Here is a 21935-nt window from a genome sequence, read left to right as displayed (position 1 = left end):
ATAATCACTGAAATAATGTAAAAATTCACTGTTGTATGTTGAAAGACTGGAGCGACTGGGCTTGTATACTCTGGAATTTAGAAGGATGAGAGGGGATCTTATTGAAACATATAAGATTAATCAGGGATTGAACACGCTGGAGGCAGGAAACATGTTCCCGATGTTGGGGGTATTCCGAACCAGGGGCTACAATTTAAGAATAAGGGGGAGGCCATTTAGAATGGAGATGAGGAAAACCTTTTCACTCAGAGTTGTGAAGCTGTGGAACTCTCTGCCTCAGAAGGCAGTGGAGGCCAATTCCCTGGATGCTTTCAAGAGAGAGTTAGTGGGTCGAGCTCTTAATGATAGCGGAGTCAAGGGATATGGGGAGAAGGCAGGAACGGGGTACTGATTGTGGATGATCAGCCATGAACACGGTGAAGGCCGAATGGCCTACTCCTGCACCTATTGTCTATTATTGTCTAAAATGCAGATGTCATTTCTGAAAACACGTTGAAGTGCGCATAATGTTAAAACATTTTTAAAAGCTAATGTGAATCTACTTGGCTAATATATCTTTTGTCAATGCCAGGCTGTTTCCCATGTAGCTATCCAGTTTAGTTAATTGTTGACAAGTAGTTTTTTTGCTTGTGAGGCCATTTCTGATTACAGGTTAGGAATTAGTCTTATAGACAATAGACAATAGACAATAGGTGCAGGAGTAGGCCATTCGGCCCTTCGAGCCAGCACCGCCATTCAATGTGATCATGGCTGATCATTCTCAATCAGTACCCCGTTCCTGCTTTCTCCCCTACCCCTTGACTCCGCTATCCTTAAGAGCTCTATCGAGCTCTCTTGAATGTATTCAGAGAATTGGCCTCCACTGCCCTCTGAGGCAGAGAATTCCACAGATTCACAACTCTCTGACTAAAAAAGTTTTTCCTCATCTCTGTTCTAAATGGCCTACCCCTTATTCTTAAACTGTGGCCCCTGGTTCTGGACTCCCCCAACATTGGGAACATGTTTCCTGCCTCTAACATGTCCAACCCCTTAATAATCTTATACGTTTTGATAAGATCCCCTCTCATCCTTCTAAATTCCAGCGTATACAAACCTAGTCGCTCCACTCTTTCAACATATGACAGTCCCGCCATTCCGGGAATTAACCTAGTAAACCTACGCTGCACGCCCTCATTTGTCTTTGTTCCTTTCAGAGTTTCAGAGTGGGGCACTGCAAGGCTTGGTGCTGGGACTGCAGCTATTTACAATATGCATTAATGATTAAGATCAAGGGATTAAAAGTAACATTAGCAAATTTGCAGATGACACAAAACTGGGTGGCAGTGTGAACTGTGAGGAGGATGCTATGAGAATGCAGGGTGGCTTGGACAGGTTGGGTGAGTGGGCAGATGCATGGCAGATGCAGTTTAATGTGGATAAATGTGAGGTTATCTGCTTTGGTGGCAAGAACAGGAGGGCAGATTATTATCTGAATGGTGTCAAGTTAGGAAAAGGGGAACTACAACGAGATCTAGATGTCCTTGTACATCAGTCACTGAAAGTAAGCATGAGGGTACAGCAGGCAATGAAGAAAGCTAATGGCATGTTGGCCTTTATAACAAGAGGAGTTGAGTATAGGAGCAAAGAGGTCCTTCTGCAGATGTACAAGGCCCTGGTGAGACCACATTTGGAGTATTGTGTGCAATTTTGATCTCCAAATTTGAGGAAGGACATTTTTGCTATTGAGGGAGTGCAGCATAGGTTCACGAGGTTAATTCCCGGGATGGCGGGGCTGTCATATGTTGAAAGAATGAAGTGACGGGGCTTGTATACACTGGAATTTGGAAGGATGAGAGGGGATTTTATTGAAACATAAGATTATTAAGGGATTGGACACGTTGGAGGCAGGAAACATGTTCCTGATGTTGGGGGAGTCCAGAACCAGGGGCCACAGTTTAAGAATAAGGGGTAGGTCATTTAGGACGGAGATGAGGAAAAGCTTTTTCACCCAGAGAGTTGTGAATCTGTGGAATTCTCTGCCTGTGGAGGCAGATTCTCTGGATGCTTTCAAGAGAGAGTTAGATAGAGCTGTTAATGATAGTGGAGTCAAGTGATGTGGGGAGACGGCAGGAACAGGGTACTGATTGTGGATGATCAGCCATGATCACAGTGAATGGCGGTGCTGGCTCTAAGGGCTGAATGGCCTACTCCTGCACCTATTGTCTATTGACATAGTGATTTGCAATACATTTGACTAAAAGCAGTAATTAGCTTTGAGGTTACTTGGTGCACCTTCTGTAAGTACCATCAATATTTGTGACAATTACAGATTGTGTTCTATCTTAGATTTCCAGCTTAGCTAATAGTTGATGTAGATTAATATTTCTTAGATGGCTAGTCTGAGGTATGTCTGAGAAAAGATTGACTTCTCTGACAACAATTCTACATGTTGCCGATGGCAGTGATTGTTTGTTCTTCCTCTTTATTCTCATTGTCTGCTGTTGAAGATGCATAATCAACTATTTGATTAATTCCTGATTGGCTATCAAGGCCCTGCTCTTCTGCTGTCTTGATTACAAGAGGTATCCACTGTACTTTGTTATTACATCGGGCTGGGATGATAATTTCAGTGAATGGTTTTATGTTCTAAAGTTCCATGATGCTCCAGTTTCTCAATCTGTATACAAGTTGGAAACAACTACTTTCAGACAAACCAACGTACTTGAAAGATTGAGCTCAGTAACTTTCCATAGCTGCAGTTTTCATCAAGCTTTATTTCTTATCTTCTGAAATATTAATGATTAAATCTATAACAATTAACAGTTGACTACATTGCTATTGATATGGAAATATATCGACAGGACTAGGAAAATATGTAATTGTGTTCCTGCTCTTAAGAAGATTAGTAAAGTAGATGGAATTTTGCAAATGTTTGTTTATCCAATGGTCACCATCTTGGTCTTTGCTACTTCATCAAATTCCAGATTATTTTATTAACTAAGTTTAAATTTGATCCCTCATCACTGGATCATGAAGATCTCACTACGATTGGAGCATGTAGCATTAGGGGTAGCATACTAGCAGAGATTGAGAATTGGCTAATGGATTGAAAGCAAACTGGAAGTAAACTTAATTTTTTGGTTCGGAGGCTGTGATCAGTGGACTGTGGCAGGGATGAATTTTTGTGTCCCTGCTGTTCATAAACTATACCACTGATTTAAATGAAGAGAGCAAGGATAATATATTCAAGCTTCCTAGTGATACCAAGTCTCGATGGAATTATGGGCTGTGATACTTCAAAGGAATATGGATTGGTGAAGTGAATGAGTATATTCTCGCATTTTAACTTTTATTAATTTTACCAAAGAGATGCTGCCCTTTCCTGATACAGGTATGAATGGTAGGTTTGTAGGGGACGTGAAAGTCAGTGGTATTGATAATGTGGAGGGCACACGTGCTACAGAATGATATGAGCTCAACTGGTAAATTGGGCGGGGAATGGCAGTTGGAATTTCAATCCTATGTGAGGTATTACATCTTGGGAGGACAAATAAGGGTATAGAGACAGGGTGGCAATGCTGCTGCCTTACAGCGCCGGAGACCCGGGTTCGATCCTGACTGCGGGTGCTATTTGTAGTACCCCCCGTGACCTCGTGGGTTATCTCCAGGTGCTCCGGTTTCCTCCCACATCCCAAAGACGTGCAGCTTTGTGGGTTTAAAAAAAAAAAGGATGTCCCTAGTGTGTAGGGATACAACTGGTGTGTTGGCAATTGCTTGTTGGCTTGGACTCAATGGGATGAAGGGCCTGTTTCCACTCTATCACTAAACTAAACTAAACATAGCACAAAAAGTAAGGAAATTTGTGTTTGGTAGATTATTTCTTTGTTGTAACAATGCTTCTTGGCAATAAATCTTATACCGTTGGAAAGCCTGTTTATTTCCCTTTTAAATGGTGCCACATTTGTAAGGAACATGCATTTGTGGGATGAGCAGCAGAGCTGAGTATGTGGGTTGCGTCCATGAAAAATCTGCCAAATCTTCTCTGCCAATGCCAAACAGCTTATTCTGCCATTGACTCTTGTTCGGTGTTGTTTGGTGGATTGGATGATTGAAGTCAGAAGAAACAAGACATATTGGCAATTTAACAATTTATTCATTTAATAAACAGGAGCCTCAGTAGCGTGTGGAAGAACCATACACAGCCACAACAGCCTGGCACCTCCTCCTCATGCTGGTCACCAGCCTGGTCACACACTGTTGTGGGATGGCATCCCATTCTTCAACCGGCATTTGTCGCAAGTCAGCCAACGTGGTTGTGTTGGTCACTCTGGCACGAACAGCACGCCCAAGCTGATCCCACAAGTGTTCAATGGGGTTGAGGTCAGGACTGCTGGCAGGCCATTCCATCCTCTCCACTCCCAAATTCTGGAGGTAGTCTCTGAGAAACCCTGCTCTGTGGGGGCGAGCATTGTCATCTTGGAGGATAGAGTTCGGTCCCAGACTGTGGAGATATGGGATTGCCACTGGTTGCAGAATCTCATCTCGATATCTCTCTGCATTGAGATTGCCTCCAATGATGACAAGCCTCGTTTTTCCAGTGAGGGAGATGCCGCCCCACACCATCACACTGCCTCCACCAAAAGATGTTACTCTATCGGTGCAGCAATCAGCATAGCGTTCTCCGCGTCTTCTCCACACTTTGACCCTATGATCCAACTGCTGTAGGCAGAATCTGGACTCATCGCTGAACATAACGTTCCTCCACATGTTCAGGTTCCAGTGCACGTGTTGCCGACACCAGCGCAAACGGGCCTGACGGTGAAGGGCAGTCATGGCAGGCCTCCTGGCAGCCCTATGAGACCGGAAATCGGCTGCGTGCAGTCTGTTCCGAATTGTCTGGGCAGAGAGTCGTCGGCCATATCGTCCTGCAAACCTTGACTGCAAATCTATAGAAGACAGCCTACGGTTCCTAAGTGCTGACAGGGTGAGGAAACGGTCTTCTTCGGGTGTCGTCTTCTTGGGACGCCCACTTCGAGGCCTGTCTCTGACATCACCCGTTATATGGAACTTGGCCTTCACTTTGGAGATGGTACTAGGGCTCACTCCAAATAATACCGCAACTTGGTTTTGCGGAACACCAGCTTGAAGTTGCCCTATCGCACGGGCCCTATCCAGATCAGTCAAACGTGGCATGCCGATTCTTGGAGCAGACACCTACTGACCACTGTAGCAGGGCCCATGCTCACAGATGCTGCCAATCAGGTGCCAATCAGGCACCTGATTGTCAGCACCTGGGGGTACCAGAAGCTCAAAACAAGAGTCAATGGCAGAATAAGCTGTTTGGCATTGGCAGAGAAGATTTGGCAGATTTTTCATGGACGCAACCCACATACTCAGCTCTGCTGCTCATCCCACAAATGCATGTTCCTTACAAATGTGGCACCATTTAAAAGGGAAATAAACAGGCTTTCCAACGGTATAAGATTTATTGCCAAGAAGCATTGTTACAACAAAGAAAGAATCTACCAAACACAACTTTCCTTACTTTTTGTGCTATGTTTATATAACATGAATGGTAGGGTGATCAGAAGTATTGAAGAACAAAGGATGGGTCCAAAAATGTCGAAGTGGCAGGGTTTACAGTGGGTAATAATGCATAGGAGATACCTGACTTCATTAGCTTAGATATAAAATAGTGAAACCTTGGTATAAATACATAAAGTATTGATTTAGCTGCAGATGGAATATTGTGGATTTTTGGTTTCCACACTACATGACAGATGTGGTCTTTATCAATTTGAATATGTGTATGATTATTCTTTATTGTTTCTTCTATCATGGCCTTTGTACATTCCTCGTTCCTGCACAAAAATGTAAACTGTAACTTGCTTTACAGATTGATTTTAAAATGCTCACCAGTCATTAATTCCTGCGGTGCTTCCAGATATCAAATATAATAACTATTTAATGGATATTATGATCAAAGTTTTCAAATGTAAACCTCAAATTCTTTTAATAAAACAATAAAGTGCAGTTGCACCAATTGAATATTTGAAATTTCAATGATCTCTAAATTTTGAATTTTGGTGTATTATAAATATGATTCAACTATAATATTGATGATATTGTTATTTGAGAAGTTTCCTAGATACCAACACTTAGATGGGTACAATAAAAGATAAAGGAGGCATACTTCCCACAGCCCGATAGTATCCTATTGATTCAATTAGTTTGTGCTTAATTGAAAAATATTGACTTTGTTTTGCTATTATTTTGCTTACTTCATAGTTTCTCTGTTACTAGGAGCATACAATTTTCACTAAGCTGTTATTGTGCTTTTTAGTTTTTTAAAATAATTTCCTATAATTTGCAATGCAAGGGATGAAATAAACTTTGTTCCCACAGATCTATTTTACAATATTGATATATAACTAGTTTTTGAAGACTTCTTAGAAAATGAAGTTGTTCAAATGGCAATAATTTTTCATGAACTTTTGGGAACATTTATTAAGGGATGTGGTATATTTTCTGTATAGATTTTCTTCATATAGAAAATGGAAACGTTAATTTGTACTATTAATAAAGCTAAAAATATTGCATGGAAAAGATTTTGTGTTGTAGCAAAACAATTTCAATCCAAATTCTTCATTATTATAGTTAAGGCAACAACTATGAAAAAAAAGTTTGCGTTTTTTAGTTCAGGAAGAGTATCTAAAATATCATCATTTCAAAAATGGAAATTATGAAAAAAAATGCCCATTTTATGTCCATTGCAATTAGTTTTCTTATGGTTGGTTTCTTTCAATGAATTTCAGTTGCAGATTTGCAATTTTAGCATTTAACGTGAGCGAACGTTGTGTATAGTATAATTAAAAAAGTTTATATGAATCATTAACTCCAGTTCTTGTTTCTGCCTTATCCCTCAAAGGTTTTCTCGAGAGCAAATGAACATGAGCCCTGTGGCTGGTGGCTTGCCAAGGTTCGGATGATGAAAGGAGATGTAAGTGAAAAATGCCTGAAGTTTAAGATAATTGGATTTTAATTTTTGTTATTGCAGAAATGGGTTGGAAATTGTACTAGTTACTAAACTATGAAGCAGTTTGATGGTGTGACTTGGCAAAGACTTTATTTTCCATTTTGTGGAATCTCTTGCTGGGAGCAGTGTTAGGTGTACCTAAATGTGAATTTATTGAAACTGCAACGCAGGACATTGTGCTGAACACCGTGCCAAGTGATCCTTACCAGTAATAGGTCAGCTCAAAGTCATTTTGCATCTGTTTCCGATCAAGGCTGGATAGTTAAATGTGTAACTATTGAGGTGGCTCCAAGAACATCCCTGTCAGCCATATTCAGCCAAAAGTATTGAGTGGATGATCTGTCTTGGTTTCCTCTTGAGGTTCCCACCATCACAGAAACTTCTGAACCTATCACCTCTACCAACTGAGGGTTGGAGATGCACAAGAACATTTCACTGCGGCACAGTGACACAGCGATAGAGCTGTAGAAAAATATCTGCAGATGCTGGTACCAATCAAAGGTATCACAAAATGCTGGAGTAACTCAGCAGGTCAGGCAGCATCTAGGAGAGAGGGAATGGGTGACGTTTCGGGTCGAGACCCTTCAGACTGACCCGAAACGGGTCTCACCCCGAAACGTCACCCATTCCCTCTCTCCTAGATGCTGCCTGACCTGCTGAGTTACTCCAGCGATAAAGCTGTTGCCTCACAGCGCCAGAGACCCGGGTTGATCCTGACCACGGGTGCTGTCTGTGGAGTTTGTACCTTCTCCCTAGGACCATGTGGGTTTTCTCTGGGTACTCCGGTTTCCTCCTACACTCCAAAGATGTGCAAGTTTGTAGGTTAATTGACTTCGGTAAATTGCCCATAGTGTGTAGGATGCAAAATAATCCAATTGTACTGGTGATTGATATTTGCCATGGACTTGGTGGGCCGAAGAGCCTGTTTTCACGCTGTATCTCTATACTGAACTTGCAAGTTCCCCTCCAAGTCACGCACCTTCCTCCTTTGGAAGTGCATTATTGTTCCATCTTTCCTCCCTGTGGCTAAATTCTGGAGCACCCTGTGTAGGAATGACTTAAGAGCATCTTCAGAAGACTTCAAAGGCTCAAGAGAGATGGTTCACCACCACCTAGTCAAGATCACAAGATGCCCAAATCTGTAAAAGTGAATAAAAATGTTGCATAGAATGGTTCAAACTTCTACACTTTGTACATCTGATGATTATTATTATTTTTTTAAAGTTTGATTAAGTGTGAAAGTATGCTGCCTTTTTGCTTGACAGTTTTCTTTGGAAAGTGAATTGCCTATAAAATTTGATCTGTACAACTGAATGCAAATTTAACACCCACATTTTTACTTTTTGCGAAATATCGGGTTCATTTAGAAGCGGCTTTTGATTTAAAAAAAAAAAAAAAAAATCATCCAGCTTTGGTACATTTGTCTGTATTGACCATTTCTTTAGCAGGCAAATTCATTACCTTCTGCATTTTTGCAACTACATTTTTTGAAACCATTTTGAATGTAAAATTGTGTATTGTAAAGTTTGACGCTTTGTTTTTGTGTAGTTCTATGTCATTGAATATGCTGCCTGTGACGCTACGTACAATGAAATTGTTACTTTTGAGCGATTACGTCCGATGAATCCGAATAAGGCAATTACAAAGAACACATTCTTTAAATGCACAGTTGATGTTCCAGATGATTTAAAGGAAGCGTAAGTAGAAGAGAGGAATATCTTAACTGTTTTTATTTACCTTGCATACCTTGCTTTTTCTTCACTGTGATGGTAGATCTGGAGGTGGCCCAGTTATTTGGCATCTTTAATGCAAGTGTTCCAGAATATCGATTAGCAACAAGAAGGACATTGACAATTAACAATTAAGGACATTGGCTAACAACTGAATGTGAATATGGTTGTGCTATAAGTTTGTGTTAATTCCCATTGACAAAGATAACAGAGGACAAATGGACTGAATTGGCAGGCACAAGGTAGAGGAAAAATATTGCAGAAATTATACATTAGTCGGCTAAGAAACTAAATGGCACAGTTTTAAAGCATTTCCTTCAATAGAGACCCCGGGAGTTCATGTGTACAGATTTTAGGTACCAGGGAAAGTTGTTATTACTTTTATGAATAAAAGTAGTGAATGCATGCATTAAAATTGTGGTTTTTAGTGTTTGTTGGTTGCCCTTGGTGACAGTATTCCTAGATTTTAGTAAGCACTTTGCAGGTAACTAAAGACCATTGGCATTCTTACAGTAAATTAAGTGGAAAGTCTGGTGAGACTGCAGTTCTACAGGATTCAAAGGAAAATTAATGGGAGGGGTGGTCGATTTAAAAATGTATAGAATTGTTAAAGTAAATGGAAAACTTCCTGGGACATTGAAATTGACAATCAAAGGACAGATTTAAAATAATTGACAGGAAAATTAGTTATGTTTATATGTGAAGTATGATCAGGTATACATGACCAGAAACAGTGGCAATTAACATGATATAATTTTACTTGTAAAGAAAACATTTGGAAAGTTGTAAAAGTCTTTATGATGCAGATGTGTTAGGCTGAATTGCTACTTGTGCTGTCTGATTCGATGCTCCAGCTAGAAACTAGTATTTGCAGAGCTTTGTTACCATTCCTGCACCATCAAATTATTATTTTATTACTATTTCCATATTTCTTTTAAAGCATGTCTTGCAATTTTTTAAATCCTGCCTGTTTTTTTCTTTTCATTGCGGATTGAAGTATTTTATCCAGTGTTGACAGGTTTCTTTTATCTTCTGCAGCTGTGCATTTGAAAGCGCACATAAAGATTTTAAGAAGGCAACTGAGGCGGATTGCGTTTTCTATGATGCTGACACTGGACAGTTATTGGTTTTGGTAAGAATCGAGGACATGCTCGCATTTAAATCTCAAAACTGTTTTAAAGCATGTCCTTCAATCGAAACCGGAGCAGTTCATGTGTACAGATTATGCATTGAGATTATGCAATAAGGCATTGAGATTATGCTGGGAGTACTATCTCTAGTTTTGGTTTCCTTGTCTTAGAAAACATTCTCTTTGCTTTATGGGTGGCATGTACTTGCACTGTTCTCTGTTGGGAAGAGAGGACAAATGTATGAAAAATGTAATAGATTTGCAAAAATGTAGAAAAATTACTGATTATTTTAAAATTCTAAGCAGAATAGATGTTGAGATGCTGTTTTTCTATGTTTTTGAGATGGTGGGAATTTGTAATAACAATGGGATGAGAAAATAACTATTTCTGAATGTAACGAGGTTTTTACATTCAGGGTTATGAATCTTTGGAGGTCCCAATTCCAGTGGGATGGGGATCTTCATTATTAGTCACTTTTGACCCTGAGGTTCTGAACGTTTAGAATGGAGTTTGGGGAACTGAAGAAAGTTGAGTTGAGATAAAGTATTAGTAACGATCTTATTCTATATCATCAAGAAAGGTGGTTTCTCTCTAAAATGAGTGAGACTTGCTACTTTTGGAGGAGGTTGCCCTCGCACAATAAACTTGAGAGGTGAGGAACTTGCTGCAGGCTTCAAGGCAGCCAAAGATTGCCTTTCTCCTCTTCTTGGCTGAACCGTATCTTAATCTCCCACTTGGAACCCAGAGTTTGAAAACTATTTTCAAAAGTCAAATCTCTGGGAATGTGGTGTAGTAACAAAGTCTGGATGAGTATGTTGTTCTTGCAAGATTATATCAATATATTTTATCCCCTGTATTGAATGGTATTCTGTGAGGAATAATCTGTGACAAAGCTTTGCTCATCATCCATAGAGCCTTTCAATATCTGGTTGACATTGAGAATGTGGCTGACAGTATTTAGGTCCACTTGTCAGCGAACAGGGTAACTGCTACCGCTCCTAATAGTGGGCTGCACTCGCTGCTTGTTGAGATGTAGCCTGATTTATTCCTCATCTTGCTGCTAAATGGCTCCAACCTGCCAAACATTAGCCTTTACAGGCAGTGCCTTTGCTTTGAACTCTGGGCAATACATGGCTACAAGACTCCGGTAGAGGGTAGGGATTTATGCCAGTTTCTTCTTATCGTAACTCGGTCAGCAAATATTATGATTGCGTTTAGTGCAGATTCCATTAATTTGCTTGTTCCTGGGATTGTATTCTGTACATTGAGTAAGGTGCCAGTCTAGTCTTTTAGCCACATCACTCCATTGTTAAAAAAAATCACAAACTTGGGTGTATTGTTACTTTCAAGGCTTACTATTTGCAGCGTGTAATGAAGTAAGTCATTTCAGAGTTAAATTGCCATGCCAACCCTATTTGTAATATTTGAAAAAAACAGAGCCTACATCGGTGTATTTTGGGCTAATGTAACTAATGCAATAATGAATGGGGTATCCAAGACGTTCTGGCAAAATTTCCGTGGGTCTAGGAAACTGAAAAATCTCTGAAAAGGTATTGTGAAATTGGCAAACATGGCTAGATTTGATCATTTAAGCCAGGATGCTGTGGAAGGGTTACTGGAATTGTATGGAAATAACATCACAAATAGGAATTTGTTGGAACTTGAGCAACTGATATCAAGGCGAACAAAAAGTTACTGACATAACATTATTACCACCAAAACTGCTTGTTATGACAAAGCTTTAAAAGACATTCAGCCAAATCAAGATAATGATATCGATTTGAAATATGATCGCAATATGGAGTTTAGCATTATATGAGGCTGTGATGGAAGGCATAATGCATTTTAATTGTGAGCTTTAAATTTTAAAAGAGCAGCTCCTTGCTGGTGCCACCATCGTACAATTATCATTGCCATCTCTGCCTCTTAACTCGCTACCATCTCAACATGTAAAAAATACTATTATCACTGGTTCAAAGAAGATTTTTGCTTTCACTGACCGAGGATGAAGAGTTCCAAAGATAGACTGATAGATGAAGTGAAATTCGATTCTGTCTAAAAGGGACAAACCCATGACAATGATTCTTAGTTCCATATTTTCCATTTGGACAATGTGTCCACCCTATCAAGATCCTCAGGATATTGTACGTTTAACATATATGTTTCTATTATGTTTAACTGCTGAGCTTGGAGATTGTAACCAGAATTTTTACATTGAAACTAATGGGCATTGCCTATTAGATTTTAATATTTTGCTTAACATTACTTTTTCCCTATAACATAACCATGAGATAAACAATCTCGAAGCACTAATGAAAGTAGTAAGTTCCAAATTAAAGTTATTTGATTTATAAAGTTTGCAAGAAAAATGTGAAGAAGCCTTGCTGAATGCTTTTATTGATGGTTGTATGCATAAGATATAACGTTTCTTTTTTAATCCAGTCTACCAAAGAGTCTACAGTGAAGAGAGTTAGCATCCTTAGTGATATGCACTTGCGTAGCATTCGAACAAAACTCATGCTTGTGTCCAGAAATGAAGAGGCAACAAAGCATTTAGAGGTGACTAAAACTTTTTTCCATTCTAAACACAACTTTTCAAGGACTGAAGGTGACTTTAATCAATTGTTTTATTTCTAGAGAAATCCCCAGTCCTTCCAGTATAATCATTTTTAGCTTGAAACATTTGAGTACTTGTGATGTGTAATTCTTGTGATTTGTAACATAAACAGATTTGGTATTTTGCATTATGCTGAATGTTCAATGAAGGAAAGAACAGTATTCTTTATAAATGTCAATCATTTGAAAGTTTGGAGTTTTATTCAGTTTGGGATGTCATTAATTGTAAAATTATTGACTGCTACAATTAAAATAGTACCAAATAATTTGAACAGAAAACTGAATGAAAAATTTTGTTACAATTATCATGGCCACGGGATCAAGTTAAAATATGCTACCATTCATTCTCCGATATTCCCTTCCACTGATATCCCTCCCTCTGGCTTTACATTTTACACTTCTCTTCTTATCTGACACTGTTTTGTTTCCAACCATCTGCCAATCACACCTCCCTCACCCCTATCACATGCCAGGCTTTGTCCCGCCTCCACCTTTTTCCCCCAGATTTCCCCCCCCCCCTCCACTACAATGAGTCTGAAAAAGGGTCTCGACCCGAAACATTACCCATTCCTTCTCTCCAGAGATGCTGCCTGTCCGGCTGAGTTACTCCAGCATTTTGTGTCTACCCAAAACATCCCCTATCCATTCCCTCAACAGATGCTGCCTGACCCGCTGAATTACTCCCGCACTTTGTGTTTTTTTTCAATATTCCACGATCCGCAAATCTTTGTGTCTGCCGTTCATCCTGTTGTGAAATAATTGCTTTTAGATTGTTTGAGAGTACTTGATACTTGAGAGTCAAGAATGTTTTTTGGTCATATGTCCTGAAACGGAACAATGAAATTCTCACTTGCAGCAGCACAACAGATATGTAAATGTATAAATATGAACTGCAGATGCTGGTTTACACCGAAGATAGACACAAAATGCTGGAGTAACTCAGCGGGTCAGGTAGTATCTTGAGAAAAGAAATAGGTGACTTTTAGGGCATTCTTCAGACCGGGAGTCATGGGAGAGGGGAAACTAAAGGTGTAAAATGGTACAACACAAATCAGATACAGCACCGATGACTTGAGAATGGTAGAGCCCACTATGGTCCATTGTTGGCTGTGGAAGAGGTGATAACGAGGGGATACAAACGGTGAAACTAACAAGATGACTAAGGTAGGGGAAGGACCCCCCCCTCCCAAACATGTAATGTTACTATGTAAACATAGTATTCAGTACATACCGTAATAAACAACAAAAGTCCAATATATAAAACAAATAATATAGTGTGTGTGACAGCAAAAACACCGTAATAAACAACATAAGTCCCTAATGAAATCAAGAACTGATTGTAAGTAGGAGATCTTGACATTCAGAAATATTTTTGGTCAGTTGATCACCTCAAGGTGATGGCTTATAATCTGAGAGACCATCACCAGCAAGGTGCAGCATCTGTGGACGGTGAAACACGTTAATCTTTTAGGTTAATGACCTTGCATCAAATGCAAATTAACCACGGAGACTGCAATTGTTTTTATCCCTACTATGAGATTGACACAATGAGTGTAATGTTACTATGATTGGAGACTCAACATTTATACCATTGCAGAATGTTAATTTTTTTTGTTGGAAATTTTAATTGTTAATAGCAATTGTAATTGCTACCAACAGAATCATTAGCATTCAAGTTTACCTTTTTAAATGAATGCCATAAACTATCTTCTACATGCAAAATTATTTATTTTTAAGAAGCATTTAAAAAAAAAATCAGTTTAAACAGTTTATTTCATGATCTATAAAAATGCCTGATCTGCAATCAACTGAAATAATCACAGCTTTTGTTTTTACCAAACTGCCAGAGTACCAAACAGCTAGCAGCTGCGTTCCAAGAGGAATTCACTGTCAGAGAGGATCTAATGGGACTAGCGATCGGAACACATGGTTCCAATATCCAGCAAGCAAGAAAGGTTTCTGGTGTTACAGCAATTGAACTTGATGAAGAAACTGGGACGTTCAGGATTTATGGAGAGGTAAGTCTGCAGACAATTTTAATTAATCTTTTCTTTTCATTAATGCCCTGACAGCTAACAAAGTGATAGAAACTATATATGTTTTCTTCCAAAGTATTTAAGTAATATGCCTACTAACATTGATATATAATAGTTGGCACAGTTGAATGGAAACTTGAAGTAAAGCATCAATAGTTTTGTGCTTCATTCGAAGATTAAAAAAAAAAAACATAATATCAATCACATTGCCTAACGAGAGAAACACTTTCACCTTCTTCTCGTGTGTGTTTGTTTGCATTACTTGGGTCTGCTAACCCCCCCCCCCCGGGCCGAATAATGGACTTTGAATAATGGCGCCAATAATGTCGGTGCCCGCATGTGTAATTATATACAAAAATAATTTCACTGTGCAGTTGCACATGTGACAAATAAAGCACTATTGAGACCAAGAAACTTTCTCAAAGAAAAGGTAGATTAAATGCATAGCCACCTTCTATACTTCAATTTACTTTGTCACCAAGAGAAAAATATGAATTTTAGTCACACTTCAGCAAAAACCTTTGCACTTAGGTCCACATGATATCTCCAAGTTCTTGTATCAAATGAAATAGTATTAGTGAATGTGCAAAGTAACTGACTGCTTTGTCAATTGTGTTACTTTCTCATTTGGAAATCTGTGGGAAGTTTACTTTTATTCTCTTGGATTGCATAAAATAGACAACCTTATTCCAATGAGTAGATGCAACTTAGAAATATCTTGATTCGAAATATCTCGAATGTAATTTAGTTTCTTATTATCACGTGTACCGAGGTACAATAAACAGCTTTTGTTTGCACACTATCCAGTTGCCGAAAAGACTATGCATGATAACAATTCAACCGTCCGCAGTATACAGATAAAGGATATTGAATACAAAATTTAGTGCGAGATAACCATCCGATTAAAGATGGCTTGAAGGAAGTAGAGGCGTTGGTGTGGTTTCTTGGTCATAGATTTGATGTGGATGGTCCAGGACAAATTGCGGGTGATATTTCTTCCTAGGAACTTTAAGCTTTCGACTGTCTCTACTTTGGATGAGGATGATTTATCACTTATCTTCACTGATTGTGCTCTGTTGGTCAAGAAGTCGAGGATCCAGTTGCAGAGGGGAGTGCTGATTCCCAAGTTCCACTAGTTTGGAGATGAGCTTAATTGGGATAATGGTATTGATAGCAGAGCTCTTGTCTATGATGTGGATGTTATTCTTATCCAGGTGTTCCAGGGATGAGTCAGGGAGATGGCAGTGGTCATGGACCTGTTGTAGCAGTAAGCAAACACCAGTGGATCAAGGCTGCTTGGTAGGCTGGATTTAATGAGTGCCATAACCAGCCTCTCAAAACCATTCAATGGTATTCATGCCATTTTACACCATTAGACATGTCCTGGCAAAAATGTTTGTTGTAGTACATGGCATCATCATTTGGGATTCTTCCTATCTTTTCATAATATTTGATATCCTGTTTTTATTGAAGACAGATCTGAGATTTTTCAGAAGTACAAAATGATTTAAAAAGGATATCCATTTTTAATTTTATTTATTATTAACGGAAATACTGATATAGTTATTAGAAATTTCAACTGTTGATTTGTTTTGACTGGTGCTAATATGTTGGGCAACAATCTGAGAATATCCTAGTGAACATAAGCTATGTTCAATAAAGCAATTTCCAATAGTGTTGAGAGATGAGATGGAACTGGAAGTCTTGCTTGGGTTGACATCAATTTCAGTTGGATAAATAGTGTGCTTAATTCTTGCAGCAACACGTGCAGCTTGGAGTTTGATCACTTGACTATCTTCTGTAGTTTGTAAGCTTGTAGACTTGCTTTGTCATCATTTTCCAAACATATGGCATCTGTCGAATTCTCTGCCACTGAAGGCAGTGGAGGCCAATTCACTGGATGTTTTCAAGAGAGATTTAGATTTAGCTCTTAGATCTAAGAGATCAAGGGAAATGGGGAAAAAGCCGGAACGGGGTACCTAATCAGCCATGATCAGCTGGCTCGAAGGGTAGAATGGTCTACTCTTGCATCTGTTTTCTATGTTTCTAACCACTGAGAAATTTAAGATCTGTGGAATACTGTGTCCAGGTTCTCTTTTGATGAAGACATTGTGACTTAGATACATTCTATTCTTTCATTGGCAAGATTCAAATCTTAAATTCACCACCTAATTTATTGGATAAGAACTCTAGTTCTTATTGAGGTGTGTGAAGTGTCATTGGTATCACAATGACAAATGGCCCTTCAGCCCACTGAGTCTGCACCGACCAGCGATCCCCACACATTTACACTATCCTACACACTCGGGACAATTTTTACATTTATACCAAGCCAATTAACCTACAAACCTGTACATCTTTGGAGTGTGGGAGGAAACTGAAGTTCTCGGAGAAAACCCACATAGGTCACGGAGAGAACATACATACTCCGTCCGTATAGACAAGCACCCGCAGTCGGGATCAAGCACGGGTCTCTGGCGCTGTAAGCTCTCTAAGGCAGCAGTTCTACCGCTGTAATCAATTATCCACGTAAATCAGATGATACTGGGGCGACTAATATCCCACAATTGTATTCACTGTATAATTCAGTCATATAGTCCATTGTTTTTGTACAAATGGAGCAGCTCTTGAGGAATGGGACTTATGAAGTGCTGGCCCTGAAAAGCTAGAAAAATATTTACAATTTACTCATCCACTTGATAAGTGCAAAGATTTTGTGCACATAGCAAGTATAATATATTTCCCCAAATTACTTTGTTTTAACGTTTAATTAATAAATATAATTTATTTTGTGAGTGATTAATTGCTGTCCTCATTTTTCCCTGAATTTGCACTAAAACACATTGCATGTGCAATACATATTTTGCAAATAGCTATGTTATAATTCATTCCATTAAAATAATCTTTTAGAAAGAGACCTTGCAAGCTCATGTTTTATTGCATCCCAGATGAGAAGCAAGAGGTAAGCTAGTTTGATATGTTTGGTGGTTAATATTTGTCTAAATATGGGGCATGAAACATCATTTTTTTAAAAATGCTAGCAGGTGAGAATACCACACGCAATATTTAATATTCAGTGCTACATTAAGATTTTGATCTGTTTACAGACTGAAGAAGCAGTTCAGAAAGCTAGAAATTATCTTGAGTTTGTGGAGGATTCTGTTCAGGTTCCCAGGGAATTAGTAGGTAAGTGTTGCATTAAAAAATGTACTCGTATGCATGTTTGAGATCAATGAGTTTGGTTGGCACTACATTAATGTAAAAACATATATAATGATTATTAAGGAAACAAATTAATATGAAAATAGTTTAACCCAAACTATGGACTGTGTGACATGTATATAAACTTGACAGAATATGCCTTAATTCTGCTCACTAGGGCAGAAATATCGGAAGTCATTCAAGAAAGTTATCGGACTAATTTAGATACGATTTTTCAAAATCAAAGGCTAGAAAAAGGAGCCTTTCATCTTCGGAAAATATTGGTCAATGTTGTAGCATATATTGTACTGCAAATGGTATAAACTACTTGGGTGCAATCGCCATTTAAAAACAAAATTGTACAGTGTGAATGAAGAAAGGTTAGAGTTGAAATTTGTATGTGATAACCAACATGACATTGACTACAGGGTGGGAAAATTGTCAACTGAAGCGATGGCGGGTAATAACATATTTCAGGATATATGACTTAACATTGGGTCAAATGGCTTTCCTGCTCATAATTTGAAATTTAATGCAAACTAACAGTCAAATATATAGCATTGTATTGGTGTGTTTTTAAAATTATTTTACCAACCCATGGGTTAAACTGATTTTAATTTGAGTATTACAGTAAACCCTCATTATAACAGACCATATTGGGGTGGGGGGGGGGGTGTGATGTTCGTTATTATCCATTGTTCATTATAACTAAGTAAAGTGGTATGTAGTTGAAACAAAGAAATTGCACATGATGGTTAATACACAAAAAGACACAAAGTGCTGGAGTAACTCAGCGGGTCAGGCAGCATCTCTAGAGAATATGGAGAGGTGACGTCAGGATCCTTCTTCAGACTGATTTGGTTTGCGGAATTACTCCCGCACTTTCATCTGAAAACTATGCGCCGATGCCACTGGCCTGTACTAGCAAGCCATTCGTGACGATCTACAGCAGGGTTGGGTGAGAGGGCTATCGTTGTGGCTCACGTTGTAGCCCCTGGCCGGCAGCGCTTTCTTCGGACCATTGCCGACGACAAGACACGTTAGATCACCTTGGGGTTTCCTTCCCTCTCACCTGCTGGTGAAGTATGTCGGCAACTCTGGGGGAGGAGGCGGCTGTTGTAGATGGTGGCCTTTGGTGGGGGGGCAATAAAAAAGAGAACAGGCCGAGTAAGAAGGAGGAGGCAGTGTCGATGGGGGGGGGGTCTGAGTGGACAGAGCAATAGGAGGAGGAAGCGGCAGTGGAGCAGAGAGTGGACAAAGAGATGGGCTGACAGATAGAAGCAGCAGCTGGTGGGAGGGGAGAGAGCCCCACAGTGACTGAGCGCATCCTGTAGGTGGCAGCGGCCCGCAAGGGGTTACAGCGTGAGCTGCAATGACAGCCATGTCAACGGACCATGCGGTGGGTGAAGAAGGGCTCGCTGGTGTATCTTGCGAGTTGGAGGTAGCATTGAGAGCCAGGGCTGTAAGCGGCGTGATGGGGGTTGCATCGGCAGGTCTGTCCTGTAAAACTGAAATCTGTTATAAAGGGGTTTGTTAAAGTGAGTGTTCACTGTACCTTTCTTGAAATTTGGTGCATCAATAGGATTGTAATACACATGACTTACAAAATATCTTCATTTGGTCTTTTCCTTAACATTGCTATTTTTCTTTATTGCAGGAAAAGTAATTGGTAAAAATGGTAAAGTTATTCAGGAGATAGTAGACAAATCGGGAGTAGTTAGAGTGCGAATTGAAGGCGATAACGACAGCAGGCAACCAAGAGAAGAGGTAAACCATTAAAATGTTGCTCACATATATTTTGTTTCAAACGTTATAATACTACCTGCTGTATAATATTTTAAAATTCTTTTGGGGAATCCACCCGCATTTATCTTTTTCTTTATTTCAGATTTTCAGCATCTGAATTTTTTTTCTTTTGGTCTCACTTACAATGCTAAGAATTACAAAGTTTTAAAGCTATATTTCGCCTTGTGTAATTCTGTGATACACTGTACAGTAACTAACTGACTGTTTAATCCTATTGTGTTAAATAGGACGAGGGACCAGTTGCAAACATATTGCTTTATCGTTGCATTACTAGCATTGCGAAACAGTTAAATTTAAGTCCCATTGCCAAAATATTCATTCTTGGTCCTTAGCACTAAACCTAGGCTGTTGAAAGGCTGGAAGTTGATACAGAAGTCAATGACATCAAGTTTAGTTGACAAGACGGGCAGGGAGTGAGGAATGATAACATTGCATTCATTTCAATCCAAGAGGCCTAACAGGCAAGGCTTACAAACTAGGCGTATTGACAGGTATTTGAAAATTGGATATTATACCATTACAGAAACCATGTTAAAGGAGGGACAAAATTGTCAGCTTAATGTTCCAGGGCACTAGCGCGATAAATGATGAGGGGGGAGTTCCTTTATTGATTACAAAGAGACCATCAAGAAGTGGACGATGACATTTCTGAAGGGTTGTCCAGAGAGGCTATATGGTTGGAGCTACGAAATGAAAAGTGGATGACCACCTTGTTGGGATTGTACTATAGTAAGTAGTACTGTACGAAATAGTCAATGGGAATTGGAAGAACAAATATGTTGTGAGATTGCTGCGAGTTGCAATAATAATAAGTGTAGTCATAGAAGAGTTTAACTTTCTTAATAGAGACTGGGACTGCCATGTTCATGAACTTAGCAATGGAACTGAACGAATATGAAAACCATCCTGGTGTTCCTCAACCAGAAGCCTTGGATAAACGAGAAGGTCCACATTCTTCTGAGGATCAGATCGCGGGCATTCAAGTCTGGCGAAGCAGCATCATACAAGAAGTCCAGATAGAACCTTGATAAGGCTGTCAGAAAGGCAAAAAGGAACTTTCACTCCAAACTGGAGGATGAGGCAGATATTCGGCAGCTGTGGTAGGGCTTGCACTTCATAACTTCCTGCAAGGCAAAACCAAGGAGCAGCTCAAGCAACAGCAACGCATCACTCCCAGAAGAGCAGAAAACACTGATGATCCTTACCCGGGCCCCCATAGCCCTCCCGATCGTATTGCAATCCCGGTCACAGAGGCTGACATCAGAAGATCCTTCAGGAGGGTGAACCCTCGTATAGCATCTGGACCTGATAATCGTGTTCTTTAGACCTGTGCGAACCAACTGGCTGAAGTTTTTGCAGACATCTTCAACCTCTCATTACTGAGCTCTAAGGTTTCCACCTGCTTTAAAAGGCCATTAATCAAACCGGTGCCCAAAAAGAATAAGGTGACGTGCCTTAATGACTACAGACCGGTTGCACTAACATCCATGGTGATGAAATGCTTTGAGAGGTTGGTTATGCACCCCTCCCAACCCTTCAGAATTTGGCGGAAAGTTTCCTCTTATTTCATTTCCTCCATTTCGATTTCGCCTCACATTTTTCTGCAAAACAGTCGGTAATTGCAATTTGTCAATTCGGTCGCTAGGGGTTCTGCGCGAAATCCCCCTGCCCTGGAAGTCTCCCCGAATGTCTGACATAGGCCTGACATTGAACATATCTCCCCGAACATGTGGCACCCATGTGGCAAGGCAACCAATCTCGACCTCATCGGGACTTCCGTGGCCAATCGGGTTGAATTTGCAACCTGCAGCCGGGGCTCTGGAACTCCAGCCCAGCTGGAGCCAGCACATCTATCCCCATAGCTGTCTTCCTTGGCCGGCTGGATAAACCAGCAAAGCTCTGGAACCAAGAGTGTCAGAAAATAAGTGGTGGAACTGTAATGAGTAAATATTAAATACAAGTGCAAGATTATATAACTATATTAGTTAAGACGGGGTTAAAATATAAAACACAGTAGAAAAGCCAATTAACACCTATCTGGGCTGATTATCAATTAATGTGCGAATTTACTTCAATAAGTACTTCCGTATGCCTAGTCGGGTCGCATATATCAAGTCTTTCTTCATAACTTAGTCATACATTTTATGACCATTGTTCTTTTATTCAATACCAAGAGAATTGGGATGTGTAAGGAAAAAAACGAATAGAAAAAACAAAACAAAAAATTCTTTCTTTGTGTTGCAAATAGTATCTCTGTTCAATAACCTTTCTATAAATAGCAGAATATACTCATGATAGGCCTGACATTGAACATGTAGTCCAAGAACTACAGACTGTTGGAAATAATAGTCATTTTTCACATGAATAGCGCAAAGCATATGCACATTTGGCGTGCATACCT

At 39.6% G+C, this 21935-nt stretch overlaps 1 protein-coding gene across 3 annotated transcripts in view; it reads left to right on the top strand.

The window, feature by feature from the left end:
• fxr1 (FMR1 autosomal homolog 1) overlaps window positions 1–21935 on the top strand; it is a 57297-nt gene that overhangs the window by 7790 nt on the left and 27572 nt on the right. For all 3 annotated transcript variants that reach the window (XM_078410215.1, XM_078410214.1, XM_078410216.1), the window contains exons 4-10: window positions 6908–6979; window positions 8564–8712; window positions 9784–9877; window positions 12318–12434; window positions 14339–14509; window positions 17635–17713; window positions 19386–19495. In XM_078410215.1, the coding sequence (XP_078266341.1) occupies window positions 6908–6979; window positions 8564–8712; window positions 9784–9877; window positions 12318–12434; window positions 14339–14509; window positions 17635–17713; window positions 19386–19495 (792 nt within the window). The remainder of the gene's footprint in view (window positions 1–6907; window positions 6980–8563; window positions 8713–9783; window positions 9878–12317; window positions 12435–14338; window positions 14510–17634; window positions 17714–19385; window positions 19496–21935) is intronic.

This window comes from Rhinoraja longicauda, chromosome 13 (genome assembly GCF_053455715.1).
Source record: "Rhinoraja longicauda isolate Sanriku21f chromosome 13, sRhiLon1.1, whole genome shotgun sequence".
NCBI classification, from domain to species: domain Eukaryota; kingdom Metazoa; phylum Chordata; class Chondrichthyes; order Rajiformes; family Arhynchobatidae; genus Rhinoraja; species Rhinoraja longicauda.
The sequence above is the reverse complement of the archived record's forward strand: the minus strand, read 5'-3'. Positions and strand labels throughout refer to the sequence as shown.